This window comes from Pan paniscus, chromosome 21 (assembly GCF_029289425.2).
Source record: "Pan paniscus chromosome 21, NHGRI_mPanPan1-v2.0_pri, whole genome shotgun sequence".
In the NCBI taxonomy this organism is placed as follows: Eukaryota; Metazoa; Chordata; class Mammalia; order Primates; family Hominidae; genus Pan; species Pan paniscus.
The window spans coordinates 69,726,210-69,748,067 of NC_073270.2; the positions used below are offsets into that span (position 1 = coordinate 69,726,210).

The window sequence follows — 21,858 nt, forward strand, 5'->3', positions numbered from 1 at the left end:
GGCAGTAGTGAGAAGCCGGGACGCTCACCGTTGGCCGAGTACCTTAGAGCAGCCCTGACGCCTGCTTCTGTCTCTTGGTGAAAGCGGCGCCCAGACTTCAGTCCTTACAGCCCAGAACTCAGAACCGTGGAGGTGCTGTGACCCACAGGGTTTACCTTGCAATTGCTGTTAAAACCCTTCTGGGCTTCATAATGGAATGCTTATGTTGAAATATTATTTTAAGTACTATTATCTATGATGTGGTTAGAAATGCCAAAGAATTTTTAGCTTTTTTGAGACGGAGTCTTGCTCTGTTGCCCAGGCTGGAGTGTAGTGGCACGATCTCTGCTCACTGCAAGCTCCCCCTCCTGGGTTCACGCGATTCTCCCGCCTCAGTCTTCCGAGTAGCTGGGACTACAGGCGCCTACCACCATACCTGGCTAATTTTTTTTGGTATTTTTTGTAGAGACGGGGTTTCACGATGTTACCCAGGATGGTCTCGATCTCCTGACCTCGTGATCCACCCACCTCGGCCTCCCAAAGTGCTGGGATTACAGGTGTGAACCACCGTGCCCAGCCTTTTTTTTTTTTTTTTGTAGATGGAGTCTCGCTCTGTCACCCAGGCTGGAGTGTGGTGGCGTGATCTTGGCTCACTGCAGCCTCCACCTCCCGAGTTCAAACGATTCTTCTGCTTCAGCCTGCTGAGTAGCTGGGATTACAGGCACCTGCCACCACGCCCTGCTAATTTCTGTATTTTTAGCAGAGATGGGGTTTCACTGTGTTGCCCAGGCTGGTCTCAAACTCCTGACCTCAGGTGATCTGCCCTCCTCGGCCTACCAAAATGTTGGGATTACAGGTGTGAGCCACCACGCCCGGCCAGAGTGTGTAGCTTTTGTAAAAGTTTTGGAAATGGCCTCAGATAATTTCAGAGGTTTTTAAATAAAGAACGCTCAAAATGGAGCAAAATGGAGAGCCCCTGATAGGCCTCCCGTGTGGAGGTTTGCAGTAAGCCAGAGGCACCTGTGGGTCCCAGGGAGAGACGGGCTGCTCCATGGATGCTCCTGGGACCTGGGGCACTGGGCGGGCCTCAGGCAGATAGGAGCTGGTCTGTATCTCCTGCCACGCCCAGGCCAACTCCTGATGAAGCAGATTCCTGTGGGTGACAAGTGTCAGAAGATAGAATAGCACCTTAGGGTCAGGAAGGATTTCTTGAACAAAAAAGGGGGAAAACAGATTGAGAGATTCAGAAAGCTGGAATATATTCCGTGACCTCAGAGGTGACTTGGAGGAGGGCTGTTGTTCAGCGATGGGCGTGTAGTGAACACTGGGGCATTTGAATGGTTCAGATGCTGAATTTGATGTTATATGTTTTTTACTACAATTGGTAAAAAAAAAAAAAGCTTGTGCTCATCAAAAGACACACCATCATAAGTAAAAAAAGAACTGTGAACTGGAAGATACTTGTAACATTTTTAACCAGTGAAGGGTCAGTGTCCTGGATATGTCCACTGGGCACCACAGACAGAATGGCCTTGAAGGTAGGCTGGAGACGCCTACCCTTATCAGGCCAGGCAAGCACTGGGGAGCCTGGCCGTACCAGTCATTGTTGAGGCTGCAGGAATGGCAGGGAGCCCTAAGCTCCAGTGGCCACTGGTGCAGTCCTCGGAGAGCAGTTGGCACACCTCCTCAGGCTGAGCCTGCCTGTTCTTGGGCACCCAGAAGTTCCACTCTTAGGTACACACCAGAAGAATTCTTCCTCGACTGTTTGTGCTGAAGGACAAGGTTTAAGTTTTTAAAATTTCCAGTGTCACAGACTGATGATATTTTTGTAAACTACAACAAAAGTGACTAGCTAGTAAAGGAAATCACAGAACATAAAATACAAACCCATGTCATTATTATTAATATTTTGAGGCAGAGTCTCGCCTTGTCACTCAGACTGGAGGGCAGTGGTGCGATCTCGGCTCACTGCAACCTCTGCCTCCTGGGTTCAAGCGATTTTCCTGCCTCAGCCTTCCAAGTAGCTGGGATTACAGGCGTGCGCCACCATGCCTGGCTAATTATGCCTGGCTAATTTTTGTATTTTTAGTAGAGATGGGGTTTTGCCGTGTTGGTCAGGCTGGTCTCAAACTCCTGGCCTCAAGCAATCTGCATTCCTCAGCCTCCAAAAGTGCTAGGATTACGGGCATGAGCCATCATGCCTGGTTATTGGGGGAACCTGCCCCCAATATTTCAATGTAGGTTCTTTCTATTTTCCATAAGTGTTGGCCAGCTGAGAAATAAAGAGAAAGAGTACAAAGAGAGGAATTTTACAGCTGGGCCTCAGACATCACATATCGGTAGGACCGTGATGCCCGCCTGAGCCACAAAACAAGCAAGTTTTATTAAGGATTTCAGAAGGGGAGGGGGTGCAAGAACAGGGAGTAGGTCACAAGATCACATGCTTCAAAGGGCAAAAAGGAGAACAAAGATCACAAGGCAAAGGGCAAAAGCGGAACTCCTGATAAGGGTCTGTGTTCAGCGGTGCATGTATTGTCTTGATAAACATCTTAACAGAAAACAGGGTTCCAGAGCAGAGAACCAGTCTGACCAAAAATTTACCAGGGTGGGGTTTCCCAATCCTAGTAAGCCTGAGGGTACTGCAGGAGACCAGGGCGTATTTCAGTCCTTATCTCAACCACATAAGACAGGCACTCCCAGAGCGGCCTTCTGTAGACCTCCCCCCAGGAATGCATTCCTTTCCCGGAGTATTAATTCTTGCTAGGAAAAGAATTTGGTGATATCTTCCCTACTTGCACGTCCGCTTATAGGCTCTCTGCAAGAAGAAAAATATGGCTGTATTTTGCCCGACCACACAGGCAGTCAGACCTTATGGTTGTCTTCCCTTGTTCCCTGAAAATCGCGGTTATTCTGTTCTTTTTCAAGGTGTACTGATTTCATATTGTTCAAACGCACGTTTTACAGTTTGTACAGTTAACACAATTATAGTGGCCCTGAGGTGATGTACATCCTCAGTTTATGAAGATAACAGGATTAAGAGATTAAAGTAAGACAGGCTTAAGAAATTATGAAAGTATTATTTGGAAACTGGTAAATGTCCATGAAATCTTCACAATTTATGTTCCTTTGCCACAGCTCCAGCCGGTCCCTCTGTTCAGGGTCCCTGACTACCCACAACACCTGGCTTCTATTACTTTTTAAAAATTTAATTAGCTTTTTTCTTTTTTTCGAGATGGAGTCTCACTCTGTTGCCCAGGCTGGAATACAGCGGCGCGATCTTGGCTCACTGCAGCCGCCGCCTCCTGGGTTCAAGCGATTCTCTTGCCTCAGCCTCTCGAGTAACTGGGACTGCAGGTGCAATACAAAAAATGCAGAACTTTTGTATTTTCTGTAGAGATGGGGTTTCGCTGTGTTGTCCAGGCTGGTCTCAAACTCCTGAGCTCAAGTGACATGCCCACCTTGGCCTCTCAAAGTTCTGGGATTATAGGCATGAGCCACTGCATCCAGCCTTATTATTATTATTATTTTTTGAGATGGAGTCTTGCTCTGTCGCCCAGGCTGGAGTGCAGTGGCGTGATCTCGGCTCACTGCAACCTCTGCCTCCCGGATTCAAGCGATTTTCCTGCCTCAGCCTCTTGAGTAGCTGGGACTACAGGCATGCGCCATTACACCGAGGTAATTTTTGTATTTTTTGGCAGAGACAGGGTTTCACCATGTTGACCAGGCTGGTCTTGAACTCCTGACCTCAAGCCATCTGCCCACCTTGGCCTCCCAAAGTTCTGGGATTATTTTTTAAGCAGTTTTGATAGGTGTGTGCATAGTAGTGCTCTGTGGTTTAATTTGCATTTCCCAGGGAGTGGGGGCACTGCCTGTCTTCTCACGCCTCAGTTGCTTGTTGCTGTGACGGTCGCCCACTCCTGCTGCCAGTGTCTGTGCTGCTCACGGTAGCTGCATCAGCCTCACGCTGTCCGCCCTTCGCCACCCACCGCGCCTGCTGCTCAGGAACGTTCCAAGCAACTTGGTAACAGAAGCTGAGAACAGTCCAGATGTCCTTCGGTGCAAGAGTGGATGGATCAGTTGTGGTCTGTTCACAGAATAGAATGTGACCACACTGGAGATGAATGAATTGTAGCTACAATTTGCAGTGTAGACGAATCTTAGGAACATAGGCGTTTCAGAAGCAGATCAAGCCAGGCACGATGCTGTGTGCCTATAGTCCCAGCTGCTCAGAGCCTGAAGGTGGGAGATCACTTCAGCCTGGGAGTTTGAGGCCAGCCTGGGCAACATAGCAAGACCCTGTCTCAAAGGAAAAAAAAAGCAGATTACAGAAAAGTAAATCCAGTGCTAGGCCGTATTTTTAAGCTCAAAAAATTAAAACTAAATAGCGTTTAGGGATAAACATGAGGTAATTTTTTAGAAGCAAGAGAATAGCATTGAATTTAAGGTATATATGGGGAAAATGAAACTTCCAAGTTATTGATAATTTTCCAGTTTTTAAATTAGAGACGGGATCATGGTGTTTATGCGTCATAATTTATATGTTCCATATATTTTTTGTTGTTTTTTTGAGACGGAGTCTCACTCTGTCACCCATGCTGGAGTGCAGTGGCGCAATCTCGGCTCACGGCAAGCTCTACCTCCCGGGTTTACACCATTCTCCGCCTCAGCCTCCCGAGTAGCTGGGACTACAGGCGCCCACCACCATGCCTGGCTAATGTTTTTGTATTTTTGTAGAGACGGGGTTTCACTGTGTTAGCCAGGATGGTCTCGATCTCCTGACCTTGTGACCCGCCCGCCTCGGCCTCCCAAAGTGCTGGGATTACAGGCGTGAGCCACCACGCCTGGCTGATATGTTCCATATATTTCTTTCTGTATTTCACATAATACATAGTAAAATATTTAAAACAGAACAAAAATAGACTTCCTTTTAAGATGTTTTCATATCTGTTCTTACAAAGTTGGCCACAGTTTTTCCCCAACAGTAGTTTGAGTTCAGCAGCAGCTGTTTTATAAAACGTTTGCTGCACACACTGAGATTGCACCTGGAAGTACAGAAATAAGAACACACGTATTTTATTTTATTTTTTTACCCCTGAAGATCTTTAAGTCTTCTGAGGAGCAGGGACCTGCTAGACTGCAAGCTGCTGCATTCTGAGGAGCAGGGACCTGCTAAACTGCAAGCTGCTGCAGGCGGAGATTTTTGCCTGTTTGGTTTATTTTGTTACCACTGAGTCCCCAGCTCTGAGAACAGAGCGAGGCATGTGATCGATGCATCGTAACTGTTGAACAAATGAATGCTGAGCTGTGATGGCACCGACGTGTCCGGGGAGAGGATGCACCCGGCTGTGTGCACATGTGCCCAGGGCCCAGGACAGCGCCACGGAAGAGGACGCACAGGACAGCGCCACGGAAGAGGACGTACCCGGCTGTGTGGCAGGAGAGGTTCCCAAGGGCAGGCTCAGGGCTCTGGGGTCTGAGTGAGGGCTCTCCAGCCAGCAGGGAGCAGGGCACGGTGTTGAAGAGACAGCAGGTGCGTCAGGGGCTGACGTGGGACCCGGCACTCTGTGCTCTGTGTCTGCCCGGGACCAGGTAGTCCTGCGTCGGACCGGGAAGTGTGGTGGGTGTGGTGGGGGAAGGGGCTGGCGTCAGCAGGGCTCTCGTCCGCCAACGTCTGGTGGGGATGCCCGCCATGCGGGGGCCTCAGGCTACAGCCAGGGCTGTGAAGGAGCCGAGGTCATAGAGTGACTGCCCTGGCGTGGGGAGGGAGGACACGGGTCCCCGCCATTTCAGAAGCTCAGCGTCCCTGCACGTGTGCGGTCTTGTCTGCCTAGGCATGTGTGCGGGCCCTGGGGCTGCTGCCAGCAGAACGGACTGGGATATGCTGGATTTGTAAAACACGACCCTTTTTGTTTGCTTTTAATTTTTAATTTTTATTTATTTATTTATTTTTGAGACTGAGTCTGACTCTGTCACCCAGGCTGGAGTGCAGTGGTGAGATCTCGGCTCACTGCAACCTCCCCCTCGAGGGTTCAAGCGATTCTCCTGCCTCAGCCTCCTGAGTAGCTGGGATTACAGGTGTGTGCCACCACACCCAGTTAATTTTGTATTTTTAGTAGAGACAGGGTTTCTCCATGTTGGTCAGGCTGGTCTCGAACTCCTGGCCGCAAGAAGCAATCCACCTGCCTCAGCCTCCCAAAGCCTTGTTTGCTTTTTTTTGTTTTGTTTTGTTTTGAGACGGAGTTTCACTCTTGTTGCGCAGACTGGAGTGCAACGGCACGGTCTCAGCTCGCTGCAAACTCCACCTCCCGGGTTCAAGTGATTCTTCTACCTCAGCCTCCTGAGTAGGTGGGATTACAGGCATGTGCCATCACGCCCGGCTAATTTTGCATTTTTAGTAGAGATGGGGTTTCTCCATGTTGGTCAGGCTGGCCTCAAACTCCTGACCTCAGGTGATCCACCCTCCTCAGCCTCCCAAAGTTTTGGGATTACAAGCTTGAGCCACCGTGCCCGGCCACCTTGTTTGCTTTTTAAAGATAATGATGTCACTAAAAGAGTTCTGACTGAGGCCAGGCCTGGTGGCTCACACCTGTAATCCCAGCACTTTGGGAGGCCGAGGCTGGTGGATCACGAGGTGTGGTGATCAAGACCATCCTGGCTAACACGGTGAAACCCCGTCTCTACTAAAACTGCAAAAAATTAGCCGGGCGTGGTGGTGGGCACCTGTAGTCCCAGCTACTCAGGAGGCTGAGGCAGAAGAATGGCGTGAACCCGGGAGGCGGAGCTTGCAGCAAGCCGAGATCGCGCCACTGCACTCCAGCCTGGGCGACAGAGGGAGACTCTGTCTCAAAAAAAAAAAAAAAAGAGTTCTGACTGAAGGTTGGAACTTAGCCCTCCAGAAATGAAGACTGCGAATAACGCTGATGGCAGCTCGTCACTTGCAGCAGGTTGCAGCACGTGCTGCTCGTGTAGCTGCGGCTGCACACCAGGCCTCTCCTTTAACTGTGTTATAACCTTTCTGTTGACATGGGATCCCCTTGAAAGTTTTTTTTTGGAGACAGGGTCTCACTCTGTCACCCAGGCTGACGTCCAGTGGTGCAATTTCAGCTCACTGCAACCTCCTCCTCCCGGGTTCAAGCCATCCTCCTGCCTCAGCCTCCCAACTAGCTGGGATGACAGATGCACACCGTCACACCCAGCTAATTTTTGTATTTTTAGTAGAGATGAGGTTTCACCACGTTGGCCAGGCTGGTCTCAAACTCTTGATCTCAGGTGATTCAGCCACCTCAGCCTCCCAAAGTGCTGGAATTACAGGCGTGAGCCACCACTCCCGACCCCCTTGAAATTTAAACCAAGTTTAGGAAGAATGAAGTTGTGAGGTGCTACTTCAAACATCAGGTGGTAAACTCCCGGACTCATTACCCCAAGAAAATAGGCAGTCCAGGTTGGTGGCTCACGCCTGTAATCCCAGCACTTCGAGAGGCCGAGGCGGGCGGGTCACCTGAGGTCAGGAGTTCAAGACTATCCTGGCCAACATGGTGAAGCCCATCTGTACTAAAAATACAAAAAAATTAGCTGGGTGTGGTGGCGCGCGCCTGTAATCCCAGCCACTTGGCAGGCTGAGGCAGGAGAATCGCTTGAACCTGGGTGGTGGAGGGTGCATGGAGCCAAGATTGCACCATTGCACTCCATCCAGTTTGGGTGACAGAGTGAGACTCTGTCTCAAAAAAAAGAAATAGACATCAGAAAGGGTTGGCTCCTGTGATCTCGGCACTTTGGTGACCATGACCCAAGGCAGGAGGATCGCTTGAGCCAAGGAATTCAAGATCAGCCTGAGCAACATAGACCCCGTCTCTGCAAAAAATTTCTAAAAACTTAGCTGGCATGGTGGCTCACGCCTGTAGTCCCACCTATTCAGGAGGCTGTGTTGGGAGGATCACTTGAGTCTGAGAGGTTGAGGCTGCCATGATCCCTTATCACACCACTGCATTCCAGCCTGGGTGACAGAGCAAGACCCTGTCTCCAAACAAACAAAAAAGCAAAAAATGGTGTTTTACCTAGGTATTTACCATTTCCAGTGGTCTTCATTCCTTTCTAAAAATCTAGGTTTTAGCCAGACATGGTGGCTCACGCCTGTAATCCCCAGCACTTTGGGAGGCTGAGGCGGGTGGCTCACCTGAGGTCAGGAGTTCAAGACCAGCCTAGCCAACATGGCAAAACCCAATCTCTACTAAAAATACAAAAATTAGCCAGGCGTGGTGGTGCGTGCCTGTAGTCCCAGCTATTCAGGAGGCTACGGCAGGAGAATCGCTTGAGCCTGGAAGGTGGAAGTTGCAGTGAGCTGAGATTGCACCACTGCACTCCAGCCTGGGCAACAGAGTGAGACTCTGTCTCAAAAAAGAAAAAAAAAAAGAATAAGTCACATTTTGGTGACAAGCAGTGGCTTGCACCTATAATCCCGGCACTTTGGGAGGCTGAGGCAGGAGGATCACTTGAGACCAGCCTGGGCAACAAAGCCAGACCGTGTCTCTATAGAAAATTTTAAAGTTAGCTGGGCATGGTGGCACATTCCTGTAGTCTTAGCTGCTTGGGATGCTGAGAAGGGAGGCTCTCTTGAGTCCAGGATTTCAAGGCTGCAGTGAGCCAAGATCGCACCACTGCACTCCAGCCTGGGCAACAGAGAAAAACCTTGTTTCTAAAAAAAAAAATTAGGCTGGGTAGGGTGGCTCACACCTGTGATCCCAGCACTTTGGGAGGCTGTAGCAGGCGGATTGCTTGAGTCTGGGAGTTTGAGACCAACAAGATCCTGACTCTATAAAAATTTAAAAAAATAGCTGGGCGTGGTATTGCACACCTGTAGTCCCAGCTACTCAGGAGGCTGAGGTGGGGGGATCAGCTGAGCCCAGGAGGTCAAGGTTGCAGTGAGCTGAAATGTGACCACTGCACTCCAGCCCGGGCAATAAAGTCAGGCGGGGAAAAGAAAGAATGAGTTAACATTTTCTCAGCTTTATGTGTTGAGTGATTTTGGATTCTATCCTGAAATGGTAAGAATGAAAAGAAAATCTGCCAAGTCCATCCCTTCCTACACTCTCACTGCCTCCAAGTCATTCTGCGCTCTTGAGCCAGAATGACCTGGCCGTTTTTAAAAATGGAGTTTTTTGCCTTAGTAATTGACTTGTGTAAGAGTTCTTTATTCCACTTGTGAATTGTTTTTTATACGTACGTAATGTAAATATTTTCTCCCCTTCTGTGCCTTTCAGTATGAATCTATCTGAACTCGATTCTGCTGTTGTGTGTGTGTCTTTTCCTCAGTACCAGATGGTCTTGATTACTGTAGATATATAGTATATGTCTTGAAATCAATAGGGTAAATTCTCTAACTTTTGTTCTTTTTATTAATGTTGCTGTGGCTAATCTGTCTGCTACATTTCCTTATACATTTAAAAAAATCAGTTTATCAGTTTCTGCAAAAAAAAATCCTCTCGGATTAGGGTTAGGCTTGTGTCAAGTCTACAGATCAGTTTGGGGAGAACTGACTTCTTTATATCGAGGCTTCTAATCCGTGAACATGAGGAATCTTTTTCTTATCTTTAGTATCTTAGCAATTTGTGGTTTTCAACGTATAGATTTCATAGGTCTTGTTATTTCTTTTTCTTTTTTTGAAACAAGGTCTCACTGTGTCACCCAGGCTACAGTGTGGTGGCACGATCACGGCTCACTGCAGCCTCGAGCTTCTGGGCTCAGCCATCCTCTTACCTCAACCTCCTGTGTCACTAGGACCACAGACATGAGCCACCATGCCTATTTAACTTAAAAGCAAAAACAAAAAACCAGGCACGGTGGCTCATGCCTGTAATCGCAGCACTTTGGGAGGCCGAGGGGGGGATCGACTGAGGCCAGGAGTCCGTGACCAGCCTGGACAACATGGCAAAACCCTGTCTCTAAAAATACAAAAATTAGCTGGGTGCAGTGGTGCGTGCCTGTAGTCCTGTGCCTGCGGCATGGGAGGCGGAGGTTGCAGTGAGTTGATGACTTAGGATTTTTCTTCTCTGTCACTTTGCAAGCCGGGGACCCCTGGCCAGTGATGCCCCACCTGGGCCCTGCTTGGCCACACTGGCGTGCCCCAACTCACCTGTGTTATAGCTTGTACTGTGTTCGGCCATTCCCGAGCTCATGTACTGCACTCAAGGTAAGGATACACTGGACATTGAAGGGTGAGGAGGGCGGAGAAGAACTTTATTGAGCAGTGAAACAGCTTTCAGCGGACCAGGGGATGCAGGGGTGGTTCCCCTACCTGAAGGCAGGAAAGTCCGCCTGTGTGGCTGGGTCTGGGGCTTTTTATGGACTCAGGATGTGGAGTGCTTGCAGAGCTTGCTGATGGGTTTGTGAGTATGCAGAAAAGGTTAAAGTGGGCATGACAGTGTAGAAAACCAATTATAAGAGGCCGGACACGGTGGCTCACGCCTGTAATCCCAGCACTTTAGGAGGCTGAGGCAGACGGATCACAAGGTCAGGAGTTCAAGACCATCCTGGTCAATGTGGTGAAACCCCATCTCTACTAAAAATACAAAAATTACCTGGGCGTGGTTCGCGTGCCTGTAGTCCCAGTGACTTGGGAGGCTGAAGCAGAAGAATCGCTTGAACCCGGGAGGCAGAGATTGCAGTGAACTGAGGTCACACCACTGCACTCCAGCCTGGGCAAACAGAGCGAGACTCCACCTCAAAAATAAAAATTAGGAAAGGGTAGGTATGTGTAAAATAGGTGAAGGATGGGAATCAATCAGAGGAAAGTGTGGCAAACAGGAAGGCAAGTTCTTCATCTAGTCTGAGGATTTAACTTGTAGCTCAGCTGTCAGGCTTTAAACTGTCTTTGGCTTGGAGGTGGGTTTCACCGGGAACCCGCCCCATCTGCCTGGCATTCAGCTGCCTCCTGCCAGTATCACCGAGATCGCGTCACCGCACTCCAGCCTGGGCAACAAAGCGAGACTATCTCAAAAAAAACCCATATTGATGTCATTTCCTAAATATTTGGTTAAAAAAAAAATCTGGGCCTGGAATTTTATCTGTTTTTTTTTTTTTTTTTTTTTTTTTGAGATGGAGTCTCTCCCTGTCGCCCAGGCTGGAGTGCAGTGGTGCGATCTCTGCTCACTGCAAGCTCCGCCTCCCGGGTTAACGTCATTCTCCTGCCTCAGCCTCCCGAGTAGCTGGGACTACAGGTGCCCGCCGCCACGCCCGGCTAATTTTTTTGTATTTTTATTAGAGATGGGGTTTCACTGTGTTAGCCAGGATGGTCTCAATCTCCTGATCTCGTGATCTGCCCACCTTGGCCTCCCAAAGTGCTGGGATTACAGGCGTGAGCCGCGGCGCCTGGCCTTCTGGGGATTTTTTATTACAAATATAACTTTATTAACAGATGCAGGCCTATTCAGATTTTCTATTTCATGTCAGTCTTGGTAAATTGTAATTTTCAAGATATTTGTCCATTTCATCTAATTTTTCTAATTTCTTGGCATGAAGTTGTTCGTATTTTATCCTTTTCACGCCTCTAGGATCTGTAGTGATGTCTTTCCTCATGTTGCTCAAAGAACCAACTCTTTTGGCTTTGTTGAAGTTATCTGTTTGTTTTCATGGATTTCTGTTCCTTATGATTTCCTTGCTTGCATTTATGTTGGGTTTATCCTGTTACTTTGTAGCTTCCTGAGGCGGAGCCTTAGGCCTTGATTAACGTGTTGTACTAGTCAGCATTCTGCAGAGGAACGTTGCCGTTATCTGTGTCTCTTTCTAAAGGAGATTTGTTATGAGGAATTGGCCCACGTCATTATGGAGACGGAATCTCATGCTCTGCCATTTGCTGAAGATTGAGGAAAGCAGTGGGATAATACAGTCCAAGGACAGGAGGAGACATGTGGCCCCGCTCAGGCTGGCAGGCGAGAAGGAAAACCCAGGCCAACTCCTTCTCCCACCCCTTTCTATTCGGGACCCTCGTGGACTGGGACGACACCCACCTGCACAGGGCAGCGCAGTTGGCTTCATGGAGCCCCCAGCTCAGGTGCTGCTCTTACCCAGAAACACCCTCCCAGGCACACCCTGAAGTCATGTTTCACCTGGGTGCTCCACGATGCAGTGAAGGAGACATGAAATTAACCGTCACGTACACTGTATTTATTATTCAATTCAAAACATTTTCTAAGTTCCCCTGGGATTTCTTCTTTGAGCTACATGTTAGCTGGAGGTGTGTTGTTGAATATCAAGAGTATCTTCCTCCTGGGTTTCCAGTTTGTAGCTAAGTCAGGGATTGTGCTGTGTGTGACCTCATTCCATTACGTTTATTGAAACCAGTTTGAAGCCCTAACATGTGGCTTGTCTTAGTATACAGCATTCAGTTAAAAACAATGTGTGTTCTCTAGATGTTGGGTGTTCTGTGACTGTCACGTCATGGTGGTTGATTAGTTAGAAACAATGTAGAAACAATGTGTATTTGCCAGGCGCTGTGACTCACACCTATAACCCCAGCACTGTGGGAGGCTGAGGCAGGCGGATCACCTGAGGTCGGGAGTTCAACCTGAGGTCGGGAGTTCAAGACCAGCCTGGCCAACATGGAGAAACCCCATCTCTACTAAAAATACCAAAATTAGCTGGGTGTGGTGGCACATGCCTGTAATCCCAGCTACTCCTGTGTGAGGCTGAGGCAGGAGCATTGCTTGAACCGGGGAGGCGGAGGTTGTGGTGAGCCGAGATCGTGCCATTGCACTCCAGCCTGGGCAACAAGAGCAAAACTGTCCCCCCCCCAAAAAAAAGAAAGAAACTGTGTGTTCTCTAGATGTTGGGTGTTCTGTGAAGATCAGGTCATGGTGGTTGATAGTGTTGTTCAGAACATCGATGTTTTTCCTGATTTTTGGTCTGTTCTGTCGATTTCTGAGAAAGTATTAAAATTAAAGTTGGGTCTTGCATTTTTATCCATTCTGTCAGTCCCTTACTTTAATTGGAGTTTTTTGTCCACTAACATTGAATTTAATTGTTGATATGTTTGGATTTAGATCTTCCAACTAATTTTCTATTTGTTTCCTGTGTTGAGTTACTTTTTCATTTTTCTTTTAACTTTTTAGCTTATACCTCTTTGCATTTTTTATTCAGAGGTTGCTGTAAGGATTACAATATGCATGTTTATTTTAATTTATTTATTTTGTTTATTTATATATTTGTTTTTAAGGAACAGGGTCTCTGTCTCCTGGGCTGCAGTGCAGTGGTGTGATCATAGCTCACTGCAGCCTCAAACTCCTGGGCTCAAGCGGTCCTCCCGCCTCAGCCTCCCGAAATGCTGGGACTACAGGTGTGAGCCCCTGTGCCGGCCCACAGTACACAGCTGCAGTTCTTCAGGATCTCTTGGGGTGGCCGTATTCTGCCGTCTCACACTTCTCCATGCCATGGCGTCTGTCTGTGCACGTGGCAAACTCCACAAGGCAGTGTTGGATTCTTTTGCTTTGTACGGTCTTATGGAATAAAGTCCATCAGCTCTGCCCTTGGTACTTTCATTTATACTTTGTGATACTTTCTTTTTATTTTTTCTTCTAGAGTAGCCTAACATGGCAGACCAGAGACAGCGCTCACTGTCTACCTCTGGGGAGTCATTGTACCACGTCCTTGGGTTGGACAAGAACGCAACCTCAGATGACATTAAAAAGTCCTATCGGTAAGTGGACAAGTGTGGCCCCCACATCCCCCCAGGAAGACACACATGCCCCGTGTGGTTTAGTCTGCATTTTACCAAGAACCATTGCACATACTTTATCCTGGCCGACTCAGCGTTGAACTGGTCACAGCTCGGTAACACCTTTGTATGTGTAATGTACTCCTTATAGCTTAAAGTTATTGTATTCATGTTCTCTTGCCAACAAAAAGTAGCACTTAGTAGAAACTGACACACTGTCCACAGTTCCATAGGGAGTCAGGGTCTGAACCTGTTCGAGGCCTCACAGGAGCCGCAGAGCGCTGGCATGGTCCTGTGGTCTCCTTGTTTTAGCACAGTGATGACAGAGACCCCTCACTCTGTTGTGGCCTTCTGATTGAGCTTGAAGAACTGCACTCTTGGGTACAGTTTCATTGAGTAACCTGTAAGAGACACCATCACTAATCCAGACAATTCAGATAGTCGTCCTCTCGTGTGCTAGCATCGTGTAGTTCATAAAACACTTCTTAAAGTGCCATCATTACGCCCCGCCGTGCTTACCGTTCACTTGGCACTTGTGCAGTTAGCGGCTGGGACACCAGGGCTGGCCTTGGTGCCGCTGAACTTAGATGTGCCGTGGCACTCACAGCCCTTGGGGCTCCCTCCTCTGAGGCTGAGTCAGGGTGAGGAGGTTTACCTGAAACAACCGCGGAGCTTGCTTTTGTCCCTGGCCCCTGCAGCCCTGGAGAGTCGGACAGTGAGGTGGCCTGGGTGGACCTGCCTTCCACTGCACCCGGCAGTGCGTGGCGGTGGGACGGACGCGGCGGCGGGTGCGGGTGGAACAAAGTCCAGGGTAGAGCCAGGACATGGTTTTGGTTTGCAGGAAGCTTGCCTTGAAATATCACCCCGACAAGAACCCCGACAACCCGGAGGCCGCGGACAAGTTTAAGGAGATCAACAACGCGCACGCCATCCTCACGGACGCCACAAAAAGGAACATCTACGACAAGTACGGCTCGCTGGGTCTCTACGTGGCCGAGCAGTTTGGGGAAGAGAACGTGAACACCTACTTCGTGCTGTCCAGCTGGTGGGCCAAGGTGAGGGCGAGCTGCCTGCTGTGCGGGCACCCGAGTCTCTCCTGCCGTGAAGGCACCCGAGTCACTCCTGCCGTGAGGGCACCCGAGTCACTCCTGCCGTGAGGGCACCCGAGTCTCTCCTGCCGTGAAGGCACCCGAGTCACTCCTGCCGTGCGGGCACCCGAGTCACTCCTGCCGTGAGGGCACCCGAGTCACTCCTGCCGTGAGGGCACCCGAGTCTCTCCTGCCGTGCGGGCACCCGAGTCACTCCTGCCGTGAGGGCACCCGAGTCTCTCCTGCCGTGAGGGCACCCGAGTCACTCCTGCCGTGCGGGCACCCGAGTCACTCCTGCCGTGAGGGCACCCGAGTCACTCCTGCCGTGAGGGCACCCGAGTCACTCCTGCCGTGCGGGCACGCGAGTCACTCCTGCCGTGAGGGCACCCGAGTCACTCCTGCCGTGCGGGCACCCGAGTCACTCCTGCCGTGCGGGCACGCGAGTCACTCCTGCCGTGAGGGCACCCGAGTCACTCCTGCCGTGCGGGCACCCGAGTCTCTCCTGCCGTGAGGGCACCCGAGTCACTCCTGCCGTGAGGGCACCCGAGTCTCTCCTGCCGTGAGGGCACGCGAGTCACTCCTGCCGTGAGGGCACCCGAGTCACTCCTGCCGTGAGGGCACCCGAGTCTCTCCTGCCGTGCGGGCACCCGAGTCACTCCTGCCGTGAGGGCACCCGAGTCACTCCTGCCGTGCGGGCACACGAGTCACTCCTGCCGTGAGGGCACCCGAGTCACTCCTGCCGTGCGGGCACCCGAGTCTCTCCTGCCGTGCGGGCACCCGAGTCACTCCTGCCGTGCGGGCACGCGAGTCACTCCTGCCGTGAGGGCACCCGAGTCTCTCCTGCCGTGCGGGCACCCGAGTCTCTCCTGCCATGTGGGCACCTGGGTCACTCCATACCTGCAGGGTTCCCAGCATTGCAGAGCCCATGCGTTGATGCCAGCAACTCTACACTCCTGAGAAAAGGCTTCTGGGCATATGGAGCCTTTCTCCTCACCTGTGTGATGGGCGAAGCTCTGTCACTGGCTTGGTATCCTGTCTGGAACAAGCCATAGCGTCCACATTGTCCCAGGGAAGAGCCGTGTGGAGCCGCCAGGGTTTCTTCTGTAAATGGCTCCCAGTCCTTCCTGAGACAGGAGGAAATAAGCCTCGACGTTACATCTGCATTTCTTCGTTTCCTCGTTTTGTTCCAAATGTCATATATGAGGCCAGAGGGTTGGAATCACTGCGTGGCATTTGTGAGAAGCCTGTATTTGGCTTTGACTGGTCGGCCTCCTCACTAGAATCCTTATAAAGTACTTTTTATTTAGTTAATGTTAGACAGAGTCTCGCTCTGTTGCCCAGACTGGAGTGCTGTGGTGAGATCCTGGCTCACTTTAACTTTGAACTCCTGGGTTCAAGTGATCCTCCCACTTCAGCTCCAGAGCTGCAGGAGTTGAGGCGTGAACCACCGTGCCCAGCCTGGAGGCTGCTTTGTTTTTTTTTTGAGACGGAGTCTCGCTCTGTATCCCAGGCTGGAGTGCAGTGGCACGATCTTGGCTCGCTGCAAGCTCCACCTCCCGGGTTCACGCCATTCTCCTGCCTCTGCCTCCTGAGTAGCTGGGACTACAGGTGCCTGCCACCACGTCCAGCTAATTTTTTGTATTTTTAGTAGAGACAGGGTTTCACCGCGTTAGCCAGGATGGTCTCGATCTCCTGACCTCGTGATCCGCCAGCCTCGGCCTCCTGGAGTGCTGGGATGACAGGCATGGGCCACCGCGCCCGTCTTGGAGGCTGCTTTTAAGCCGCGGGTTTCTTTCTGTCTCTCCTCCTCCCTTCTTCAGTTCTTTCCTTCTGCTTCCTGTCTGGAAGGCAGTATCCCCACCTGGAACGCACCCCCTGCCTTCTGCTGAGGGCATTTGGGAGTCCTGCGCCTCCCTCTCCAGGGGCCTCGGAGGCCGTGCAACACCACCTTCTTCTCCCCCCAGGCCCTATTTGTCTTCTGCGGCCTCCTCACGTGCTGCTACTGCTGCTGCTGTCTGTGCTGCTGCTTCAACTGCTGCTGCGGGAAGTGTAAGCCCAAGGCGCCTGAGGGCGAGGAGACGGAGTTCTACGTGTCCCCAGAGGATCTGGAGGCACAGCTGCAGTCTGACGAGAGGGGTGAGTGCCCGCCCCAGGGCCCGTGTGTGTGTGTGGGGCAGAGCCAGAACGGGCCCTGAATGGTGTCAACCTGTCTTGTCAAACAGGAGGGCACTGACACTGTGCCGCGAGTGTTTGTGGTGGCAGCTGGGACTGTTGAGGTGTGAACGTGGACCCTGAGGTAAAGCAGGCGCATAGAGCTGTCCCCGCCGTGACCTGCGGTAGCCGTAGATCCCAGGGACTGCGAGGCGGGGCAGGGCGGCAGGCAGTTGGGGCGGGGCTGAGGGCCGAGGGCTGGCGGTGACCCAAGGCGACGGAGGAAAGCCGTGTGGGGTGGAGGTCAGCGAGTAGCCTCTCCCCGTGGAGAGTTTGTCCAGGTGCCCGAAAGTCGCTCCACAGGACCAGCGTTGGGCGCGCGCCAGGCTGTGGCCCTCGTGCAGTGCCCTGTGTGCTTGCTTTTCAGAGGCCACAGACACGCCGATCGTCATACAGCCGGCATCCGCCACCGAGACCACCCAGCTCACAGCCGACTCCCACCCCAGCTACCACACCGACGGGTTCAACTAAATCCAGGAGGAGCTGTGGTCAGAGGAGGAGCCGGCGCCTGGCCACGCCAACCTTAGAATCATGAACTGTAGTCACAGAGATGGGAAGGCAGCCTCCTGCCTGCCCTGGCCTTGCTGGGGCCCCTCCTGCCTCCACGCCCACCCAGCGTCGACCCTTGACCCACGAAGTGCGTAGCATGCAGTATTTAAAGCAGTGTAGCTACGGTCTTCTGTTTTTTTTCGTTTTTTAATAGCATGTACGGGGTTCTGTTCCATGTCTGTGTTGTGGACATTCCGCGGCATGACCGCGTGAACCGCACGGTGGAGCTGCCTCAGGGCTGTCGGTCAGGTTGGTCCAGTGAGGGGTGACTGCAGCCGGTCAGGTGGGCGAGGAGAAGGGGGGCTGCCCCTTTCCTACCTGTGCTTGAGGGGCCGGAGGCAGGTGCTGCCTGGCAGAGCTGTGTTACTGTCTTGGCCTCGGGGTCTGGTCCACACTCTGTGCTCCCAGCCTTGAGGCTGCAGTAGGACTCTGATCTCACCTGCCAGAAGAGGGGCGGGGCCGCGTCCTCCTGGCGTCACCGGCGTCACTGTCATTCCTTGGTGTCTGTGCTGGGCACGGTTGGCTTGGGGGTCTGTGGTTTCCTGGGCCTTGTGGCAGGGTTTCTCCCGTGGGAGAATTTGGTGTGGAAAGCATAGGAGGCCCCTTCCGAGGTTGACACCGTGTCCTCTGCGGTGTTTCTCGCCTGGTCGTCTCGTCGTGTGGACGCTGCCGTTCTGGTTCTCGGAGGTGTGTCCTTCGCCGTGTTGGGGTTATTTGTCTGTGTTCCTGCACTTTTCCCGGGCTCTGAGCTGGATTGATGGGGCCAGTCTCCCCCCTCCCATCTTGAGGTCGTTCTCCACATTCCTTCCAGCCCACCTGTCCTTTCCATAGCCCTGTGTGGACCTTTAGAACCACAGATGATAGGACCAGCCCAATGAGCCACAGTCAGAGAGTAGATTGTGCATGTGTGAGCACCCAGCTACTGGGGACGGGGGCTCTCCCACGACCCCTCCTCCTGTGTTTGCCAGAGCTCCCATCTGCCCCACTCGCCTTTGCCCCGTCATCAATGATTCAGGCAGAGCCAGATTCGTGAGGTCCCTGGAGGAAGGACTGACTGGACCAGAGGGACCCTCTGGCTCAGGAGGGTTGGGTCCCTGGGAGGCCGGCAGCCAGGCCACGGAATCCACACGTGGACCATTGTGGGTCCCTTGGGAGGCCAGCAGCCAGACTACGGAATCCACATGTGGACCATGGGAAGTCAGTCTCTTGTGTGTCCTAGACCTTGTGGGTGGCGCCCTGCGTAGGGGAGCAGGGGGAACGGGTCTGGTGTCCCTGTGCTGGCTGAGGGCTCAGAGCTGCCCACACTCCGTGGCTCATGGGATGTGCTGGGCCTGCCTTTGGCGCCATGCTGCAGACTCCAGTGGGCCTGGTTTCTGCAGAATGTCCATGGTGGCCGCTGCAGAGTTGCAGAGGTCCCTGTAGAGATAAAGCTGAGGAGGAGGCTGTGTGTGATGGCTCTGGCTCGGACCAACCAGATGAGCCTCCTGAAGCCCCTTTCCCTGCCTGCCTGCTGACCCGTGGCCCCAGCTCACTCACTGCCCTCAGCAGCCACCTGAGGCTGTGCAGAAGGGTAGGTTCAGGTTGACCAGGAAGCTGCCAAAAGGGACATGGATATGAGGACACATCTGGACGTGCTTAGGAACAGGGTGCTGGTTGAGGGCCCCCCGCTGACCCCTACTGCAGATCCGCATGTGGACCATGAGCCGGCTGCCAGCACCAGGTCCTGGGCAGCTTTGTTTGTCCCACTTTTCTTTGTTTCTTCTCACTAAAATGATCACGAAGACCTTTGACAAGAGGAGAGATATGCACTGTGATATTAAATTAGAAGTAATTTATCAAAATCAGACCTCTCCTAAAAGAATAAGAAATTCGTTGTTTGGCCCATCCTGAAACGTGAGGTGGGGAGACAGTGGGGTGCCTCCGTGCCGCTCCGTGCAGCAGCAAGTTCAGCCTGAGATGCTGGCTGTACTCAGCCTTTGCAATTTTTGTAGACGTAGCTTAGGACGTGAGTTATTTTTCCGCAGACTGGCCAAGAGCCAGGTTCTAAGCTTGGACCTAAGGTAGAAAGCTGCCCATCGGGGGCCCTAGCTCAGCCCCACCAGGCCCTCTGTTGGGCCTGCACACAGCTCTGTGGCTAGAACACTCCAAGGCCCTTCGGTATCCATCAGAGTGGGCCCCTTGCCAGGTGGCTTTTCAGTTACAGAGTCCAGTGGACCATTTTGTAGAACCATGCAGCTCCCTGCAGAAGGTGGGGTAGGGTGGGAAAGAGGAGCAGGTCTGGAGGTTTGTGGAACCCAGTCCCCTGCAGAATTTGTGAAACCTAATAAATGGTGGTTATGGCCATTCTCACGGTGGTGATTGTGATTAGACGACCCCCGGGAAGCCCGGACACTCGGGGCCTGGAGTTCCTCCCCCTGCCTGACCTGGAAGCAGAACCGTTTTCAGCGCTCTGCCCTGTTGGCTTTAAGGCTTTGTCTTAATTTAAGGAAAAAGATCCTCCCGGGTTTTATTTCTCTCTTTCTTGAGTGGACTGCTTCCCTATAATTAAAAGAGGTGGTGAGTCCTGGGGCAGCTTCCGCGCCTCCCTGTCCACGTGCTAACAGATCAGGACGCCCCCAGCACCCCTGCCTGCTGGTGGCAGCGACGGGACCCCGACTCCTCACTCTTGGGCCGCAGACAATGCTGTGAGCGAGTGTGGCCATGGGCACAGAATGTCCCTTTGGACGCCGCTGCTGGGGGCTGCCAGGGGCCCTCTGGGGTCGTGCTTTGAGGCCCGTCCGGTTCACGAGGGGGTCCGGGCAGCACTGACTGCTTCCGACCTGCAGGAGGCGTAGGAGCGGCCCCGCGGGCCCTTTCACGGCAGCTGCTGCTGTATAGATTTGTCTCCACTCAGTGACGTGGGATTTTTTTGTCTTCCTTTTGGCTTTATTTTAAAACTGCTTTAGATATTACTGCTCAGTGTTTGTGAACTTTCCTAGTTCTCTATGTTGTTAGTGCAGCCAGCACCCAGTGACGACCTACTAGAAAAAGGAACTGGCGTGCACACGTGCCCAGCAGGAAAAGCTTCGTCTTCACGTCGGCTGCTGCCGTCCAGAAGAGGCCCTGGAGCCTCACGCCGTCGAGGCTGCTCTCAGGCGTTCTGTTCCGGGCGAGGCTTGTGCTGCAAGGAAGGGCACCAGCATGCAGGCTGCCACTGGAGGGTGTGGGTGCTGCGGGCAGAGTTCAGCGCTTGTCCACCCTCCCTTAGCTCTGACTCAGTGCATCCTACTGTGGGGACATCTCGTGAGGGGACACGAAATGACTGATCTCACCCTTTCCCAGTATTCAGAGCTGTGAACCCCTGTGGCGCAGGACTGGCCTGTGTCTGTTATTTTGGTTGTAAATCATTCTCCTGTGGAATTGGCAAAAGCTACATTTTTACTGTCCTTACCAGCAACAGTTTGCGTCGTCACATGCTGTGAGTGTGGGCTGTGGTGTGTCCATGTGTGTACATATGTGTATATGTATATATCACGCAGCAGGAGTGTCATTCATGCTGCTGTCCCCTGGTGAAGTGACAAGTACAATTAAAGGTGGCTCTGAAATGGCCTCTGGTTTCTTGGGAGTCGGGCAGGGACCTGCAGGAGGCTTTCCCGGCAGGTGCACAGAAGGAAGCGCTGAGCCCACTGTGTGCAGAGGGTGTGTGCCCAGGGCACTGCCACGGCCCCCACCGGCATTGGCCTCTGCTGTGCAGGGTGGGATGCCCATCCTGGGGGCTGTGTGTCATGCTCACCTGACCCAGGTGTGTGTCCCGGTGTGAAATCGAGGAGGGGACTGGAAGCCCTTCCCTGCCTTGAAACATGAAAGCTGATTTTCTGAGCAGCAGATACGGTCAGTGGCAAAGCTGCATCTGAAGGGCGGCCTGGGAAGGGGCCCTGTGCTGGCCCCGGGTCCGCCCCAGAGGAGTCCACACAGCACCACCTCCAGAAGGGGCTGGGCCCGGGGTCCTGCAGGCGGCACCTTTTGGTAGAGTTTGTTTCCCTGGAAAATGGGGAAAATGTTTCAAGCCAGGTGAGGGGGGAAGTTAACACTGAAATGTGTATTGTTTTTAAAAATCAAATGCACACGCATGGAAGCTGCTTGTCCATGCACTGGTTTTGTCACTGGCGTCCTGGAATCCGACCGTGTTGGGGTGCAGGCGCTGTCAGACTCCGGCTGATCCTGGCTCGAGCACACACATCTAAGGGCCAGGCTGGTTCCGCATGGTGATCTCCGTCTTTTATGTCTGAATGTTGACCTAAAATAAAGATTACTGTTGTAAAATAAATGTTTTCACTGCAGACCCCA

The 21,858-nt window shown here is 52.1% G+C and overlaps 1 protein-coding gene across 3 annotated transcripts in view; it reads left to right on the top strand.

The window, feature by feature from the left end:
* The window catches only part of DNAJC5 (DnaJ heat shock protein family (Hsp40) member C5), a 41,061-nt gene extending 19,203 nt beyond the window's left edge, over positions 1 to 21,858 (top strand). Inside the window, exons 2-6 of one of the 3 annotated variants that reach the window (XR_004669490.3) lie at positions 13,549 to 13,666; positions 14,526 to 14,739; positions 16,737 to 16,908; positions 16,995 to 17,068; positions 17,351 to 17,425. Coding sequence is in view for 2 of the 3 variants with exons in the window: in XM_034952118.3 (XP_034808009.1) it covers positions 13,560 to 13,666; positions 14,526 to 14,739; positions 16,737 to 16,908; positions 17,351 to 17,454 (597 nt within the window). In the remaining variant the exon portion in view is untranslated. Of the gene's footprint in view, positions 1 to 11,072; positions 12,026 to 13,548; positions 13,667 to 14,525; positions 14,740 to 16,736; positions 16,909 to 16,994; positions 17,069 to 17,350 lie in introns of those variants that run through there. The other 2 variants (XM_063601169.1, XM_034952118.3) reach the window with 2 other exon arrangements.